This window comes from Heliangelus exortis, chromosome 1 (genome assembly GCF_036169615.1).
Source record: "Heliangelus exortis chromosome 1, bHelExo1.hap1, whole genome shotgun sequence".
NCBI lineage: Eukaryota > Metazoa > Chordata > Aves > Apodiformes > Trochilidae > Heliangelus > Heliangelus exortis.
Genome location: NC_092422.1, coordinates 65,431,433 through 65,450,610, shown reverse-complemented (window position 1 = coordinate 65,450,610; position 19,178 = coordinate 65,431,433). Strand labels below are relative to the sequence as shown.

General features: G+C 42.0%; 2 protein-coding genes and 1 long non-coding RNA gene across 3 annotated transcripts in view; 2 read left to right on the top strand and 1 right to left on the bottom strand.

Moving 5' to 3' along the window:
* LOC139797420 (uncharacterized) overlaps positions 1-19,178 on the top strand; it is a 506,940-nt gene that overhangs the window by 104,161 nt on the left and 383,601 nt on the right. The gene's annotated exons all lie outside the window — the stretch shown is intronic.
* The window catches only part of GABRA5 (gamma-aminobutyric acid type A receptor subunit alpha5), a 58,278-nt gene continuing 40,141 nt past the window's right edge, over positions 1,042-19,178 (bottom strand). The window contains exons 7-10 of the mRNA XM_071746527.1: positions 10,933-11,076; positions 5,116-5,268; positions 3,503-3,714; positions 1,042-2,570 (exon numbers count right to left, since the gene is read on the bottom strand). Of these exons, the coding sequence (XP_071602628.1) occupies positions 2,268-2,570; positions 3,503-3,714; positions 5,116-5,268; positions 10,933-11,076 (812 nt within the window). The 3' untranslated portion in view covers positions 1,042-2,267. The remainder of the gene's footprint in view (positions 2,571-3,502; positions 3,715-5,115; positions 5,269-10,932; positions 11,077-19,178) is intronic.
* Positions 9,311-19,178, top strand: part of GABRB3 (gamma-aminobutyric acid type A receptor subunit beta3) — a 192,483-nt gene continuing 182,615 nt past the window's right edge. The window contains exon 1 of the mRNA XM_071746505.1: positions 9,311-9,510. Coding sequence (XP_071602606.1) covers positions 9,410-9,510 — 101 coding nt within the window. The 5' untranslated portion in view covers positions 9,311-9,409. The remainder of the gene's footprint in view (positions 9,511-19,178) is intronic.

Below are 19,178 nucleotides of genomic sequence, written 5' to 3'. Positions count from 1 at the left end.
CCACCCCTACTCTAGATATTCAGCCCCAGGAGCCTAGCACTGCATCCATTGTACATCTTTATGTCCATAGGAAGAGGCAGAAGAAACTGCAGCTGAGAGGGGCTGCATTGCATATGCAGGATGATCTGTTCCCCTCTGACAGGTGTTTTTAGCTGTTTCAGAAGTGCTCAATGACCAGGACCACCCAGCACAATATGCCTGTGATTCATTGCATTGTGTCCCTGCTGGACTTGGCAAAGCTACATGCTCTTCACTGAGAAAACAGAAGGTCTTTGTTGGGTCCCATATTTTGGTGGGAATAACCTGCATGGAAGAAAATAATAGCCATGCAACTTCATTATAAAGCTTTTTATCCCAGTAGGCTCTGCATTTTTTCAGTTTTCAATACCCAAAGGATTCATTGCATTCAGGTACGATTATCCCACTTAAAAATAAAGACATTATGAACAAGAAGGTGTGTGGCTGCTCAAAGCCACATGGGAAGCCTACTTGAAAACAGAGATCCAAATCCTCAGCTGGGCTCAGAATAACATTATATCTGAGCCCAGGCAATAGCCGGGCATACCCTCCTGTTGCTCCTCTTTATCAGCTCCAATCACCTGCTCAGTCCTGTGGCTTCTCCACAGCTGCTGACAATTTGCCAATTTCTAACACCACAGCATCAGAGGAAAAGCTGCAAAAAGGAATAGCTGTGTGAGATTATTTATTGGCAATGTTTAGGAATTAAGGGAATCAGGAGAAGACACACAAGAATCCCAGAAAAGCTACCCAGTACTGGACCAGTCCCTCATCTCCAAGTGAAGCATAGGCTCTTCTCTCTGTCCCAAACAGAACTTGGCATTGATGCTCTGTAGCAAGATAGCACTTAACTCTGAAACATCCCTGTTTACTGTCTTTACTCAATATGTACCTTTCTGGGCAATGATGAGGACAGGCCATGCACCTGTGATCAAGTATGTGCATGTGGCTCTCCAGCTCTTGAGAATTTTTTGTCTCTCTAAAAGCATATCCAGTAGAAGAATGACATTTTGCAATCAAACATTGAATGCATTTTTTATTTAAACATTAAGATTAAATTACAAAAGCTTCTGGAACAAAGAAAGGATGCCAAGGAAGAAAGAGCTGAAAACTCAGATTGCATTTTTTCATTCATTATGAAAGCAAAACACACTGGCAGCAGCAAGGCGTTTCATAGAAAAGTTTCAGATGGACAGTACAAAGATCTTTCTGTCAATATTGTCACTGAAACATCTTGCTGTCTTGAAGCACATCTTTTTTTCTGATCACATTTCTTAGTGTTGGCTGATTGGTTTTCACTGTGGGAAGCAAGTAATCATTACTTCAGAATTACTGTAATTTTTTAGTGTTAATCTCTGCTAATGTAATGCAATCTTCTTGGGAAAATGTCCAAACATCATTCATTTTACCCTAATAAAAATGTCTACTGCTGTTGTTAAAAGTTTTATTTGCACAAGTATGTTCCTAATCTATGTTAATTTCATGCAATATATCTCTAGTTTTTGGAATAAATACTGAAAATTGTTTGAGAAATTCCTTGGAATGCAAAATCCAAACAAACTTCGTATTTTCCTTTAAGGGCAGAGTTCTACCACTCTTATTTACACAAGCAGCATCCTGCTCCCTATGTTAATTCACTGCAAGCTAGAGGCTCAAACAGTGAAAATCAGCATAACCCCATTATTATTTACTGCATTGTATTCACTTTTAATGAAAATTGGGCTGAGCATTTTTAACTGTGGAGTAATATGCTACCCATAACCAGCAGAGGTGCTCAAATATAGCCCTGCACTTAGGAATTTGGCACATTTACAACTGGAGTTACTCAGTAACCTATCGGATGACGATAGTGGAGCTCTTCTGTAAAATATAAGTTAAGCCTACATTTGTATGACTGTACATCTGAAGTATAAAAATCACGATATGTAGTACACTTGAACAGTTAAAAAATATAACTTACTTTATTTGTAAACTATCAACGCAAGATACTCAGCAGCAAAGAAGCCATGTTCAATGTCTTCTGATCTTTTATAAAGATCGGTTGCTGTAAGTAATATAATTGTCTCCAAAACATCTGAGGTTACATGTAGAAACAATCAAGGCAATATTATTTGTACATATTATTAAACATGCAAAAAAACTTCCTGAAGAATATTGCCCAAATGTAGAAAGTCATCTGGATCTCAAATTTTCCTTGGTAGCATCTGCTTTGTAAGTATGGCTCACATGTGGCTTTAGAGTCCTTCAGTTTATTTTGGAGAATTGGCACCTTTAATAACAGGCTCCCTATTCAAATATGTGGCCCAGTAAACTAAATTAAAAGTTCCAAACAGCACTGGAAAAATTATCCGGGACATTTTGTCAATCTTACTGATACTGTTGTAAGTCTTTTTGCTTTCAGCAGGCTTTTCTTCTGCAGACTTGACTGGAGCAGATGCAGTGTTGGAGATGACAGATGGGGCTGAGTCCTTTGGCATGTTTGGTGCGGGGGTCAACTTTCCAGTGCTGTAAGTATTAGTTGATTTATTTCCCAGCAATTGGCGTTCTTTTTTCTGCAGGGTAAAGAACAAAACATTTGACTGAAGGAACAGAAAGGGGAAAAATGTTCTCAAGATATTAACCCAAAAGTCTAAGTATGGTAATCAATCATGCTAACAAATGCCTGTTGGGTATTCTGACTTTCACTCCCAAGCATCTGTTTCTGCTTCAATTGTATAGCCCTTAGTCAGGTTAAACTTTCCCTGATGCCAGAGAAATCTAAAAGCATCCAGCCAGACCCAGATCCCATCTGGTGTGTGCCCTGGCAGCATCTTTTGTCAGAGCAATGTGGTCCTGCACCTGCAGAAGCTGCTGCTTCTCAGACAGCTGCCAAGATGTGAACCTCACCCTTTTGCCTTCAGCAAGGAGTGTTGTGAAGGGCTTGTTGGCCCTGCTAGCTTCCTCTCTTTGTATGCTCTTTTGGGATGCTTGCAGGTATGAGGTCTCTCTAGGAGATCACTTGATCAGTCAGTCCTCTTCCAAATTTTTGATTTCAGCTCAAAAGTTTGCTTGTCAAAAGTTTCACAGAACCTCTTTTCTGTCTTTTTTTTTTTTTTTTTTTTTTCCCCACTGATGATACTGTGGTGGGGACCCTAACCCATGGAGCCCAGTGTGAACTTTGTAATTTATTTGGAAGAGTGCACAGAGAGTGTCCTGCAGAAATACGTCTCATAGTATGTGTTCAATATTATCTGAAGCTTGGTGACTGAAATCCCATGCCACGTGTACTCTGTGCTTCTCTATCCTTCTGAAAGCATTCCACTCCATACAGATGGTGGACACTGATAGTCTATCTCCATGAAAAGAAAAAGGCATATTTCCTTGGTGAAATAAGGTAATTAAACACCTTTTTAACAAAGAAGCTGAAAACTGTGCATTCAATTATTTGAGCTACACTGAGTAACTGCTTCTTATTTTAGGTATTTAAAAAATATAAGGTAAGCACCTTGATTTTAGCAGCTTCCAGGGCTTTTTTGCCATCCCATGCCCAACTCCTCTTGGTAAAATAGTTGACGGTTGCAAATTCAATCAACGCAGAAAAGACAAAGGCATAGCAGACAGCTATAAACCAGTCCATTGCAGTAGCATAGGCCACTTTTGGCAAAGAGTTACGGGCACTGATACTTAAGGTGGTCATGGTGAGGACTGTTGTTACTCCTGTAAAGGAGGAAAAAATGCAAAGATCATGTTTTCATGCCATTATGAGATCCCTAACAAGCTGTGAGCCCAATTTAATATGATACCTAAAAAAGCCAAATTAAATCAGTCAAGAGTTCGGTTACTGTGGTCCAGAAGAGTACAATATTTGCTCACCAAACAAAAATACCAGCCTCTGCCCTCGGGTGTTTACTTCTCTGGTGTTCTGGTTATCCCTAGATACAGTGGATATAGATAAGTATTTTTAAGAGTAACACAAACCCAGCTGTTACATAAACCAAAACCTTACTGGTATTTTAGCCCTGTACACTCATGCATGGTATGTATGGAGGGTCCTCCATGAAGTGGTACTTTGTAACATCAGTGAGCAACTTGTTTAGCAGCAACTTTCTCAACACAGTGGGATTATGGATTTTGTTTTCTCACCTGAAGATTTTATGCATTAAATTGGTGAGTATGAAATTGTAAATGAAGTGTTACTAATTTTCTTGACTGTAGATCCTGCTTTCCCATCGATCAGTAAATGACAGCATTGCTTTCTTCTGTGGAAAGATACCCCCAATAGCACAAAATTTAACTCTGTTACAACCTTGTAAACCTAGAATGGGTACCCCACATCAGTGAAGAGATGCTGGTACCTGTGTTCTCCCCATACAACATGCTGAACTGATTTTTGATCAAGGCTGCTGACTGATGTAAGTAGGTTTGTACAGAAGAATATCTCTTTTAAGATGAGCTGAACATAATAAACTGTTCCTGCTCCCCTCATTTTTCATCTAGTGAAAATTCTGTATGTCATCAACCTTCACTTAAGACTGTTTATTTTCTGTGATCTTCTAGTGATAAGATTTAAGAGACCCCAAAGGATTTTTCCATAACAACTTCTGTAGTAAATGTATATTTTTTAAATGCAAAATCCTATTAATTTGTTTGATAGTAATAGAGATAACTGTCACTAATTAATCTCTACATGGTTTTCCCAGATAAACATCTTAAAAGAGATAAACAAAATGTCTTGATGTGAAATCTGTTTTAAGGGCTTAGCTGGATTGTACACTAAACATGAAAATATGTATGGGGTTTTTCTTGTCCTAAATCATCCAGTATTTTAATCAAGTGGAAAAAAAAAAACCACCAAAATTTACACCAATTTTATTCTTATGTCTTCTGTCTTTAACCTTCATATAATTGATTCTTGAGTAAGTTGTGTCATAACTTTGCCAAAAAAGCCCAGACAGTATTTCTAAATGGGTTTTGAATTTAAACTGGAAGAGAACAAGGGCACATCTAGAATATCTCAGGCAGAAATAAGCATTAGTGCACTGTGATCTTGTTACAGCAAATCACTTCCATGAGCCAGACTGATCCTTCCCGCATGCTAAAAGAAAGTGAGATACTCACCAAAGACAGTCCTAGCAGGGACAGATTCTCTGTTTAGCCAAAATGACACTTGTGATAAGATCACAGTCATAATGCAAGGAAGGTACGTCTGGATGACAAAATAACCAATTTTTCTTTTCAGATGAAAATGGGCTGTCATAATAGTATATTCACCTACAAGGAGAAAAATGTGTATGTGGGTAAAATACGGGAGTTTTACTGATTTAGGGACTAATGCAAGCCAGCTCCATCCCCACTCTCCCTCCATCTCGCCCTCTTCCCCCCCCCCTCCATGTATTAAAAGATACAATTCATCCATTCTTAATTGCATGAAAAATGTCAGGAAAAACAGAACTTGAGACAGAGGTGCTGCTAGATCCTGCTGGTCTTCACATTTGGTCCTCAAAAGCAGATGACAACTGACTACTCCTGACTGCACTGAAAAGCTGAAGTCCTTTTATGCACTTGGGACATCTTGATGTGCACCAGGCTTAAAAAATCTGGGTTATTGGCCCTGCCTCAGTCTTGCCAGTTTTTAACTCAATCCTACAAACCATCTTATCAAAGTAATGATTAAGGACATCTACTCTTACAAAGCTGATTTAGCAGCAGGACACCTGTTACAGCCAAGCCATCAGTTTTCAAGAATGAGAACCGGTCCAGACGTTCCTTCTGCACCTCACTGCCTGCCCCAGTGTCAGTGCTGCAAAAAGTGGCAGCTTTGCACATGGAACCTGGAAAGTCTTGTTGAATTCAGTGCCCAAACCCATGAAATTGATCCTTCAGAGAAAAATCCCTCTGCATGCAGTATTCCTGGAATTTGGTACACCTTAGCCCTTTTAAGAGACAGCCTGTTGCTGGATAGACACTGTGTCATGTCTTTTTCACTTGTGCAAATTGTACTGACTGCATGGAGAATTCACTGAAAGCTGCCACAGCAGTGCTAAACTGCCTGTCCTTTTTATATGCCAAATTCAAAGAATTGCCATAATCTGGCTTTTTTTCAGGCCCCCAGAATTTCAATAAAAGCCTAAAAAAAATCCATTCCAAAATCGACAGACCAGCTGTCACCTTCCCTAATGTTCCCTTAAAAATCAAAACTTAACTGGTTCTTTCAGACTGTTCTTGTATAACCGTATAGTTGTTACTGAAGGCCATTTATTGATGGTAACTGCTCCCCAAAGCAGTTTTAGCTTGCTAGCTAAAACCAAGACTAGTTGCCTAGAAAAAAAAGAGTAAAAAAAAATAAATAAGAAAGAATAAAAAATCACCAGCCCCCTCAATCCCCTACTAGAACTCCACTCACATTGATATCAAATTAATTTAAAAGCATGCATCATTCAGCTGGGTAGTGATGAATCAGAGCAATACCTGTTCCAAAAGAAACATTGTCCTCTGAAAACAAAACAAATACAGCTAAAATCTCTTTTGTGAGGCTTCTCTATAAACAAATCACAAAAGGAAAATATATAACAGACTGATTCTCCCTGGAGCAAATATCCTTAGTTGAGCTGTGGCCAGAATTGTTAGATTGGGCAGATTATTCCCAAGTGACAATATGGTTAATTAGCAGTGCACAGGTCTACAGGGACAGGGCTTTTGCAGGTATAGCTGCACTGATACATCAGGCTAAAGGAGCTCTATTATTCTGGATGAGGTTTACAGACCTTGTTTGTGCTGAGGATTTTAGACAGAAAGACTGGAACAGCACAGAAATATCTTAGCTGACAACCTGACCTAACCTTTATGACTTTCTTTTGGATTCTGATTTTCTGGTGAGACAGTTCCCTGAAGAAGGATGTGGAGATGGACAGGGAGTGCTGTGAAACCAGGGAGAAATTCCCCTCTGGGAAGCAACATCTAATTCCCTTCCATTTAGTGAAATTTTGAACCATGGATGCTGAAGATGCTGTGGTCTAAGAGGGAACTCCACTTGCTCTTTATTTAGGAGCATAAAATATGCCAGGAGCAGCAGGGTCTATGTGTCTGTAATCTGTTTCTCAGCTGTTACTGCACTGGGATGTGTTTGAGTCACAGTTTCCCTGCTCACTAAGGAGTGAGGATGTGCATTATTGATTTTGACAGTGTGCTTTCAGAGCTGGAATTAAAAAAAAAAATCTACACAGCTGCAGCAGGGCAACAGGATCCCATTTTTTCCTTTTAAAAATTCAGAAAATGAATGCCTACGTTTTTATGGCATTCCACAGCTGATTTTTACCTTATCATTTTCTTTAACCTATCAAAGCTCAAGTCTTCACTGAAATTATGGTATCACCTTGATTTTGTACTTGCTCTTCTTCCAACAGGTATCTTCTCTGATGTCCCATGCTGTCCCTTTCAAATATGCCTACACTAGGCATGCTTCCTCCAGCACAATTAGGGCCTAAAAACTCCCCAGATCTTGGCTGTCAGTTCCCTGGGACCACGCTTTAAGTCAAGCTAAAAGCTGCCTGAGTTGGCCTTTTGTTTATAGAAAGAAAATCCTAGCTCTGTTGTAGTGGCAAAGCTCCCCTTTTACTTCTCTAAGGCCAGTGTTTATCTTTAGACCATAAGCTTTCTTGAGCAAGAGCTAATTTTTGTTATAGGTTTATGTAGTACTTAAAAAGAGAATCCTGTTCTTGATGGGGTCCACTCATCACTGCACAGAACAATACCAAATCTGCCACTAATGAAAAGCCCTAGAGTGGGAATGGCTTCATTTCTTCACAGAGCTATGGTACTGTGCTGCTGGTGGTCTTCAGAGGTTTTTTTACACTTTAAAAGCTGCTACAGTACTTATTTAATTTATTTTCTTTTTTGGTTTGGGGTGAGACTAATTTTGGAAAACACGCTTACAAATTTTCTAGCATCTCAAATGCATTCTTCCATCACCATTGGATGAGTGTATTCAGTAGTGTATTTTAATGAGGCTGGACCACTCCCCAGTCTTGTTTTTCTACAAAGTATACCTGGACTCAGCTGTATCAACAATTCTTCTGGCAAGATCCTGATGTTAGGTCCATGACACCACAGTCCCTGACTATGCTGACACCAAGAATGTTTTGGCCCATGAGAGATGCCTGTCTCCTTTTTATAGTGATGCATGAGAAAGATTTAACTCAAGGCAAAATCAGAATTATTTGATGCAAAATGAAGGGCTGAATGCTTCTTTTATTATTTAGGCTTTGGATATTTCAAGGCCCAGGCTCCAGCTGGCAGAAGATAAAAGAGTGGGGTTTTGTTTTCTTTTGTGGCACTGCAGATCCTAAGTTAGTGATGAGAGATTCTGCATGTGGAGAACAGAACTATTTGTGGAAGTGAGATCCACTTGGACCTAAATCCTTCATATGATTGTTTTCAGCGCTTGCACCACCAGGACATAACAGATGTTGGACCTGCTGGAAGCAGTGTGAATAGTCAAATATCTTCTCTTTTGGGGGAATGACATTTGGGGATGCTACAAAAAAAAAAAAAAATCCCTAACAGGTGGTATATGTCAGAGCTACTTTCTGTGGCATGGCTAAAACATTCCCAGTTTCAAGATTGGTTGGTGAATTAGGAGTTTCAGGATATCTTTTCTTAGAAGACAGATGAACTTTACATCTTGCCTACAAAATCAGTAGAATCCTAGGAGATCGGTGCAGGTCCAGGATTTCCATTAAAAAAACCAAAGCAAACAACAAAAAAGACCATTAGAAAGGAGAGCATAAATGTCCTATGACAGACGCAAATATTTTGCCTGTTCAGCTCTAAGGATGGTGTAGTATGACTCATGTGTTGAAAAACCTGCAAAAGACCCAAGCACTTGGGTTTGTGCAATAGCTATTTTTTCTTTCTCACATTCAACAATCTAATAGCAGGAAGAAATGCCTTAGATGGTCGTTTATAAGTAACCCTGATTATTGGTCTCCTACAAGCTTGATGAACTCCAGAAAATCCATCGCTGACTGATGCTTTCCCTGTGCAAAATCGGATTTTTGTATTTTGCTAATCCCCAGTTACAATCTGTGTCCTGCTCTTTGTGATCCACCCTGCAATCAGAATCCAACCAGCCCAGATGTAACCTGGGACATTAATATAAAATCTTGACATTGGAAAACAAGCGCTTATTAGCCTAAATCTTAAGATACAGGACGGGGGTGGTTACTGGGCAGAAACTTTGGTTTCTGAAGAGTCTGAAGAGTCCCCTGTTGCCTTGGGCTGAGAAGTACGAGGAGCTTTCACAGGCAAAGCTGCAAAGTGGAAGTAGCCTGGAGCTGACACACTGGAGCACTCACTGCCACTGCCTGGGCTGGATGGTTGTCTTGCTCTGAGGAGCAGGACGAGTTTATAGGAGATGCCCCAGTACATTCTCTGGCTCTTTTTCTTGGCAGCGATGAAGGTGAGAGGGGAGCTGCCGTTCATTGCAGAAAACAACGCGGCTATGATGGTAAACTGGTAAGGAAAAAAGTTTCTTTGCTTTTTAATGGGAGATAGCATACTCATCCTTTTTCTGGTCTGATTGTCTCTGTGCTTCTCTTGACTTTAGATATCTTTGCTTTAGCAACAGCTTTGTGTCTCCTGAAATAGGCAAGGGAGGGGGGGGGGAGCTCTATAGGGGGAAGCTGGTGGTTGTGTTTAGTGACTCCCCTGCGGAGCCTCAGGTGAGCTTTCCCTCGTTTTGTCTCTGGTTTGGAGAGCTAATGGTAAACCCATCCTCCCCCTTTAGGTGAAGGCTTTAGGTACCTTCATGTTTCAGACCAAGTAACTTTGTGTGCTATTGTAGGCATACCTGTTTTCACATCTCCTAAATTTCCCATGGATAAATAAGAGGTTCCTAGCTCAATCTATACCTTGACCTCATTAATACTGCCTGTGGTTTACACCCCCACATTTTTCACCGGGGACACGGTGCATCACCAGAAGGCTGCTGTGCTTTGCCAGCAGGCATTGCTCCCAGCCATGTTGCTGGTTGCCCCCTTCCCCCTCCCCAAAGCCCATGCAACCAGCTGTGGTGGAAATCTCCCCTTCCCCTCATGGCAGGCTATTCTTTCTCCAGTCTAAGGAGCCCCCATGCTGGATGCCACTGATGTTTTCCAGACGACTGCATTGTGTAACCTGGTTAAGCCCCCATCCTGCCGAGGCCACGCACGTGACCCCTGTCCCGGCCTCGACCCCCCCGGCCGTCCCCCCACCAATGCGTGCCCAGGGCTGCCCTTGCGTGGCAGCCTTAAGAAGCAGCAGGACACGGCTCACGTGGGTGCCTGGACTGGGATTAAAGCTTCTTTGCCTCCCTAATGCTGCCACATCTGCCGCCTCCGCTCGCAGCCTGGGGAGGAAATGGGAATCCTCGGGGGTTTGCACCTCCTCTCCGGCCCCGTCGTCCCCCGGACACGCTGCAGAGCCACGCCACAGCTCCCCCCTGCCCTCCGCTTGCTCCCTTTTCCCCTCCTTCCCTCCTCCCCCGCTTCACTCCCCCCTCCAGGGTTTCATCAAGCAAATCATTTTAAAGCGATGATTGAAACGGATCAAATGCGTGGGTGGCATTTGCCTCCCGAGGTGGTTCCTCCCACGGGGAAGTAAAGCAGCAATAGGGCTGGCAGCCTCACCAAGGGCAGCTGCCAAGAAGCTGTGTGCAGCTCCTCCAGCACTCCTGTTAAATAGCAGGAGCTTGGATGCATCTTCAGGAGCAGCCTTGTGACATAGCAAAGAGTCAGCTTATAACCTTCTGCTGAGTAGCCAGGAACCTGCACAGGTTCTGCCTAGCTCCCCACATCCCAGAGATGCTTTCCCGAGCCTCCTTGTAAAATAACTGGACCCTGTGGTTCTCCCCTCCTGCTCCAGCTAGCAGCAACCATGGGATGGAAATATCCTCCCTACCTGTACTGGTACTGATGTTTTCAGTTCCTACAGTTTGTCCCATCAGGTGGTACTGGTTAAGTCGTGATCCGTCTTCAGCCACCACCACAGAAGTTGTGGTGCTATTAGTCCACACGTAGATCACTTCAGAATTGGGGTAAGCATCTGTTGATAAGGGGAAAAAACACAGTGGTGAGCAAAAACCACTGTATAATATTTTAGCAGATCCTTAAACAATAAGTGGTGGGGTAAGGGAAGAATGGAGGAGTGAAAGTGAATGAAGAAAAACAAATAAAGATGATATAATCATGTTCCCATATACCGAGCTCAAAAATTATTAGGTTGAAGCTTTCTAATATAACAGATGTGTGGGATGGTTTGTCAAAGGCAAAGGTGGATCTATAAATATAATCCATCACAATCACTCAGTTTGGGAAAGAGCAGCTCAGACTTACACTCTCCTAGCTGGCAGCTCCTAGTCCCCAGCAAGGTGTGAAAGAGGTTTTGCTGAAATCCCTCCTCAAAAGGAATGGGGTACCTGAAGTGCTTGGACACTCTGTGACTTGTCCTGTCTCCAGGATAAAATACTAAGAGGCTCCATGAGCAAGTGCAGGGTGTAGATAAAGGAAGGTGGGATGCATCTGCCTGTGTGATGCTGAGGAGCAGAGGCAGGATTCAGGGATGAGACTGCATGAAGGAGAAAAGAAGGGAGGAGGGGAGCCAGGAGGGTGTCTTCCACATACCAGAGCAAATGGTGGTGTGGAAACACCTGCACACCTGGAGATGTGAATGTGGTAAGATTTGTCTCACATTCATGTGTGAGTCCTAGGAAATAAATGTGGTGGAAAGACTGCCAACTTGTTCCTTCCTCTCTTATGTTTCTTTTATTTTTAAAGCCCTAACACCTGGAGTTATTATGCTATTGTGAGGGAACATCAATTTTCTTTTAGAAAGACAGTCATTACTGGTTTTATTTTTTAAGCCTGATAGTCTCAAAAACTCCAGGAGTCAACTATGTATTTAAATATACTTTACTTAGCTTAAGTAGCTCTCACACTTTTTAGAACACCTTGATTACAGAAAGATTTCAGGTAATGTTACTGCAGACAGTTTATATTAGGCTGGAGTCCATTGTACTAAAATCTCTGGAAAGCAGGCAAAGCTTATTCTCTCAATAGGAGGTCAAAATTAAGTAGATGTCAAAGCAGTCTGAAGTCAAATACCAGTATCTCACCTTCTGCACTCTGCAGCTGGAAAGCTGCAAATATTTCCTTCTGAAAAAACTCACATCCTAGTTCAATGCAGACTGTGCAGGAAGCCACACACAGCGATTTTCCAGATAAGGACTTGAGAGTCTAGAGCAAAAAGTTAGCTTGAAGGATCTCTACATCAGACTGCAAGTTTTGCTCGTGAGAGCTAGTGAGCTGTCTTGGAAAGCTGCAGCTCCAGGGGGGGCTTAAAAAATTTCACAGATGGTGGGTCAACATGAGCTTCTGAGGCACTGCAATGGCAAGAAATATACTAAGGAAGTACCTTGATCCAACCAGGAACATCAAGCAGAACACAGAAAGCGATCCCAGTTCAGGGTAAAAGCTGGAGCGGGTCCAAAGGAGGGCAATTAGGCTGGTGAAGGGACTCGAGCACAGATCCTATGAGGAGAGGCTGAGGGAGCTGGGGCTGTTCAGCCTGGAGAAGAGGAGGCTCAGAGGAGACCTCATCACTCTCTACAACTCCCTGAAAGGAGGGGGTAGCCAGGGTCTCTTTTCCCAGGCAACCCTCAGCAAGACAGGAGGGCACAGTCTCAAGTTGTGCCGGGGGAGGTTTAGGTTGGATATTAGGAAGAATTTCTTTACTGAGAGGGTGATCAGACATTGGAATGGGCTGCCCCAGGAAGCAGTGGATTCTCCGTCCCTGGAGATATTTAAAAAGAGACTGGATGTGGCACTCAGTGCCATGGTCTGGTAACTGCAGTGGTAGTGGATCAAGGGTTGGACTTGATGATCTCTGAGGTCCCTTCCCACCCAGCCAATTCTATGATTCTATGTGAGTAACATCACGTGCTGGAGATCACTTAGATGCTGGAGCAGGTAGAAGGAAAGAAAGCAGCACCTTGTTCTCAGTGCTACTAATCTCCTGTGGCATCTGCAGGAAGTGTTTCCAGGGGCAGGACACTAGGCTAGAACCTTGCTCTTCATAAGTTTTGTTGTCCACACCTCAGAAAAGATAGGGAAGTAATGGGGACAGAGAGGAGGAGAGTTCAAAAGAGGGTCATTAGTATGTCCAGGTACTGGAAAAGAAGTCATGATTTGAAGCTTAAGGAGCTGAACTTATTTGGCTCACTGACAAGAAGCTGAGATGTGATTCAAGAGATGAATATAGATACTTGCATACAGACATCTAAACCCGGGATGAAATTCTTGTACACAAAGGGAAAAGAAAAATTCAGATTCAGGTGAGGAGCAGGACACAATTTCCTAACTAGGGGGGGAGTAATTAATAGGTGGATAATTTTCTGAGAAAAAACCACTTAGGGACTACTGTCACTAGAAAGATAATGTTGAGATGCAATCTTTTTTTGTCATATATCTGACAGCTGTTGCTCCTGTATACAGGGCTGGAGATGATCCAGGGTTTGGAAGCTGAGGATCTACAAATCCTCCATCTCTTGTTATCCAGGCAGCCATGCAGAACTTCCTGCATGCCTTCCATGTGTTTGTATTTGTAGCTGTGCAGTAAAATTACTATAATTACATTTCATTATCTGCTTTAAAAGGCTAAGAAGGTTTATCTTTCCTATTTTAAAATATTTTCATCACAAAAAGTGATGGAATTTCACCTTATCTTTGTAGCTGAGATACTTTCTCATTGCAAAGATGATTACATATTCACAATATGCTGTAGATAATTCCCAAGTCAGATCTGGAGAAGGTGAGGAGGAAGAGATGGGTCCATTTAAAAAGGTGCTGCAGAACCCCACCGTTTTAAAATGCTTATCTGGTATATGTTTTTCATATGCTGATATCCCCAGTAAATACTGCATTTATGTGGGCAGATTTAGGATTGCTGGGCACCTCACATGCAAAAAAAAAAAAAAAAAGCACTGAAAACACTGGACTTATTGCTAGGATGATCCAGAGGCCTCCTGCCTTAGCAGTTCCTCATTACTGCAAGGATTACAAACATTGGGATAATTATGCTTGTCCTGTTTTCTGCCAACAGCACACAATAATTCAGCCTGACTAGATGCTTCCCAGTGAGAGCATTGTAACTGAATTCCACTGAAATTGCAACCACACAGGAACATAGACCTGTAAGGCTTAAACAAGTAGTCAGATGCTTCAGTTCTCTGCTTAGCCTTCTGGGGCCTAAAGTAAATCACCTTTGAACTGAAGGCTTTACAGGATACTTAAAAACATGTACCAGTTCAGGGTTGGAGGCTTCTATGCTCGAGAAGTCCAGCAGCTTCTCCTGTAAAAAAAAATCTGTAATTCAGAGAGAGGCTAGAAGGTGCCAAAACTGCACCCAGCTCTCACAGGTATGACCAAGAAATACTTTGTGGGACTGCTTTCTTTTGAAACTGAGGCAGGGAAAGAAGGCTGCCCAACCCAGGCCAGCTGATGAGAGAGGGGACTCAGGCAGTTAAGAGCAGAGCTTGAGGCTGGTCCTTACCTGGGAGGAGGACTCCAGCCTGCAGGTTTTCTTTCACAGGAAAATATCTATTGTGAGGCTACAAGATGGAGAGCTGTGCTGCTCTTTGACCAGGAGCAGAGTATCTATGGCAGAAGGATGCATAGTCCAGCTAGAAGAGGATAGATGGTTTTGGCCAGGGCTCTAAGACACAGCAGAGTGACAGATGTGTCTTTGCAGAGCCCACCCCCAAACTGATGCAGCCTTCAGTGATTTTCTCCCCTCCAAAGAAGTCTGCCTCATTAAGAATAATATTAATATACTCTAATCTAGAGATACTCTATTGTGCAGGATCACATGTATTTCCTCAGTAAGTTTGCAGACACCAAACTGGGTGGAAGTGTTTGTCTCCTTCAGGGTAGAAAGGCTCTGCAGAGGGACCTGGACAGGTTGGATGGATGGGCTGAGGCAAACTGTATGAAATTCAACAAAGCCAACCCTGAATCTGAGTCAGGGGAGGCTTAGACTACACATTAGGAAGGATTTCATTACTGAGAGAGTAGTCAGGTGCTGGAATGGTTTGCCCAGGCAGGTGGTAGATTCACTATCCCTGAAAGTATTCACAAAACAGACATGGCACATCAGGACATGTTCTAGTGGGCATGGCGGTGTTAGTTTGAGGTTTTTGTTTGTTTGTTTGTTTTTCTCTTCTGGGTGGATGGACAGTTGGAGTTGGTGATCTTAGAGGTGTTTTCCAACCATGAAATTCCATGATTCTGTGATGTCTGATATGATTTTCATCTATCTTCCATGCAAACATAAGAAAGCATGGTCAGTATTTTTAAAAGTTTAGTGCCTCCTTTCCTCGCTATGGGCCACTCTCTGAGTTCCTTGATAGAAAAACGGAGACAATGTCAAAATATGAATGTGAAGCCACGCTTTCAGTCCATACACACCCTTCAGAAAAACTTCCAGTTCTGACAGAAAAAAGCCACCCCACTTGGTCTTGCAGCTAAACAACTTACCATCTCTTTTCTGGTCATATTGATAAACCTCCAGGAACATAAACGTGTGTGCTTATAGCAGATACTTCTCTTCCTACCTCAAACCTGCCACGTCTTTCCAGAAACTTCAAACTCCAGTTATCCCTAATTTGACTACAAAAAGCTCCAGATCTGCCTCTGATAAGCCATGCAGTGTAATCAAGCACAGTCATATTGAAAGCTGAAAGTGTTGGAGTAGTCTAAAATAAAATTATTTTACTATTGGGGTAGATCAGGTGCTAATGAAGAGATGATATAATTCATTGTCATACCACATTGTGTAAAAACCACTCCCCACTTAAATAAAGCTTCCAGCAGCTTGCCTATTAGCCATGGTTGCTAAAGGACTGTGGAACTTAAGCTCATGTTTTCTGGAGTTACAAGAAAGATTTACTGCTGATAAGGGAATAAGGCCCTCACCTCTTCTAACTGCTACACACAGAAGTCTCCCAAAAGGTCACAGAAAAATGTATTAAAGGCTTTGGTTTAGAAAGCTGGGAGAATGCTTCTGGAGTTGCTGTAAAAGCAAACTCAGATTCAAAGTCACTCAAAATCCAAGTGAGACTGATTGGTGTTTATTCTACTTCAAGCTAATGGGCTGCTTCTGTTTTTATGAATCAAAATAGTTAGATTGGTATTCTTTATAACCATTTTAGTGGCTTGCTTGAAGAAAGGGAGAAACCTCATTAAAATATTTTTTCTCTTCCAGGCATATTCTTTGAAAAGAAAAATAAAAGTAGCAGGTGAGATGAATAGCTAAAATTACAGAGAGGTATAATATTATTAAAAGTGAGAAAATTACAACAGGAATTTATTTCTAGTGGACATTTGATAAATAGCTGCAGGCTTATCACCTACCAGAATGATGAAATAAGCAATTTCTGTTATAAGCAATATCTGTTTATCAATGAGCAGATCCATTTTCCCAACAGCCAATACACACCACAAAATATGAAACTGGTAAAGATCTCCCTTGCTCTTCTCCCACACTCTTTCCATTCTTGTATGTCTGGCAAGGAAAGCATGACATGGGCTTTTTTATGCCAGGGAACAGAAAGCAGGGGAGCCAGCACAGCCAAAGGGAGGAAACACATTAAGACAAAGTCTCTACAATGATAAAGCAAAGACAGTTTGGTAAGACCTGGAGGATCCTTGCCATTTGCCTTGTCAGTGAGGGATGCCCTGTTTTCCCTCTTTTCATTTTCAAATGAATCAGTATGAACAGTGAAGTACCCTCCTGCATGTCCAACAAGTCACTGACCAGCAGGAAGCCCCCTCCTGCCACTGCCCCACCAGAGGGCAGTGTGTGTTTTGGCTCCTTAAGTCAAATAAACCCAAATGTGGGTGGTTGACTCTAAACTTTGGGTTCATGGAACCCAGATCTATGGCTGATTTTTTAAGTTATAACACATGAAAAAAAAACAAAAAAACAACCCAACCCAACAACACTGAGGTCTTCTAGTTAGTTTTCGTATCTGCATGACAGGGCATAAAATAATTTAGGAAAAAATAATTGCTCTCATAAACACCTCACAGAAAGCCATAAAAGCAGTGCCTGAAAAATTAGGTGAAAACCTGTGAAATATGGGATTTGTGTGTATGTGTGCCCACCCTGCATACTTGAGTTGCATTCCACAATTAAAATATTTATCCACAAAACATGGGTGTTGATTTTCTTTCAGAATCACGCTGGTCAGAGGCTGAATTAACTTAAAGAGATTCTGTAGAAATATCACTTTTGACTTTTTATTCATTACACTTGTGCAGTTACAGTCTCAGCCTTTATCAACATGATATTTAGTACATGCCACAGGATCATCAGACTGCCTAATTTGGGGAGTATTGCTAATCCCCATCAAAGCCTGTTCATTGTGGAAGATGTGCATAAATTGTCAGCTTTTTTTTTTTTTTTTTTAAGAAGCTTTAATTACAATCTGAATATACATACAAATATCTATCTTGCTATCTTATCTCTCCTTTAATGTTTTTGACTCACTCAGAGGCTGTCGGACAACTCCACAGAGATCCAGATTTACAAACCCTCAAAGACTTCTGCAGGCAGTAAACCTGTTCTGCTTCTAAGCTATCTTGTACCAGCTCGAATTCCTAAGAGTCAGGATGGGTTTCTTCTGGTTTGTGCATGAATACTTTGTAACCCATTACAAAACATCTTTCAGTGATTGTGCCTATGCAACTGAGGCCAGATTTGAGCTCTGTAATTGGAATTTCCCAGTAAATTGAGTTGGTAAGAACGAAAAGATGTACAAATGAGGTCACTCCACAGAAAGAAGTAGTGGAAACGAGAACTAGTGAAAATGCAATTTTAAATGTAAATATAAAAAGACAAGGTACTGAATATGCATGGACAGGGTCTAGGGGGAAATAGCTTTTTGTAACAGTAAGTTATTACAGTAAGATAGCAAGTTAAATACTAAGAGAAATGTATTCACATAATCTATGATTAAAAGCCTAAAATGAAAATTTTGGCATACTGTGATAAATTCTACTGTTCTTGGGAGAATTTGAGTGTCATGAAAATTCCTTTGGGGACCTGAAATCATGAGAATTATGACTGATCATTTAAACTGTCATGAATTTACAGCATATGGATACAGCAGATTACACTGCTTGATTACACTGGATTACAGCATATGGATAAAATCATACCCATGATTTTAAATATGTGCCACATACAAGAAGTATAACATGTATAACATTCAGGGGATTACAAATTTGCACCACACAGGATCAAGGAATGGTTGACTCTGGAAGGCACTTCTGGTGATCATCCAGTCCCACCTCTTCTTCAAGCATGTTTTCCAGGAATGTTACCAGTCAGGCTTTGAGTGTATCCACAGATGGAGACTTCTCAGCCTCTGTAGTAAACCTGTTTCAGTGTTCAGTCACCCTTACAACTAAAAACATGTTTTCTCATGTTCAGATGGAATTTATTGTTTAATTTGTGTCCATTGCCTCTCCTCCTGTCACTGGGCACCACTGGGCAGACTCTGGCTACCACGTCTTCATTCCCTTCCTTCATTGGCCACAACAACCCCATGCAGCGCTACAGGCTGGGCACAGAGTGGCTGGAGAGCAGCCAGGCAGAAAGGGACCTGGGAGTCTGGATTGACAGGAAGCTGAACATGAGCCAGCAGTGTGCCCAGGTGGCCAAGAAGGCCAATGGCATCCTGGCCTGTATCAGGAACAGCGTGGCCAGCAGGTCCAAGGAAGTGATTCTGCCCCTGTTCTCAGCGCTGGTGAGGCCACACCTCGAGTCCTGTGTCCAGTTCTGGGCCCCTCAGTTTAGGAAGGAGATCGAGGTCCTGGAGCAGGTCCAAAGGAGGGCAACCAGGCTGGTGAAGGGACTTGAGCACAGATCCTATGAGGAGAGGCTGAGGGAGCTGGGGCTGTTCAGCCTGGAGAAGAGGAGGCTCAGGGGAGACCTCATCGCTCTCTACAACTCCCTGAAAGGAGGGTGTAGCGAGGTGGGAGTTGGTCTCTTTTCCCAGACGACTTTCAACAAGACAAGAGGACACAGCCTTAAGTTGTGCCAGGGGAGATTTAGGTTAGATATTAGAAAGAATTTCTTTACGGAGA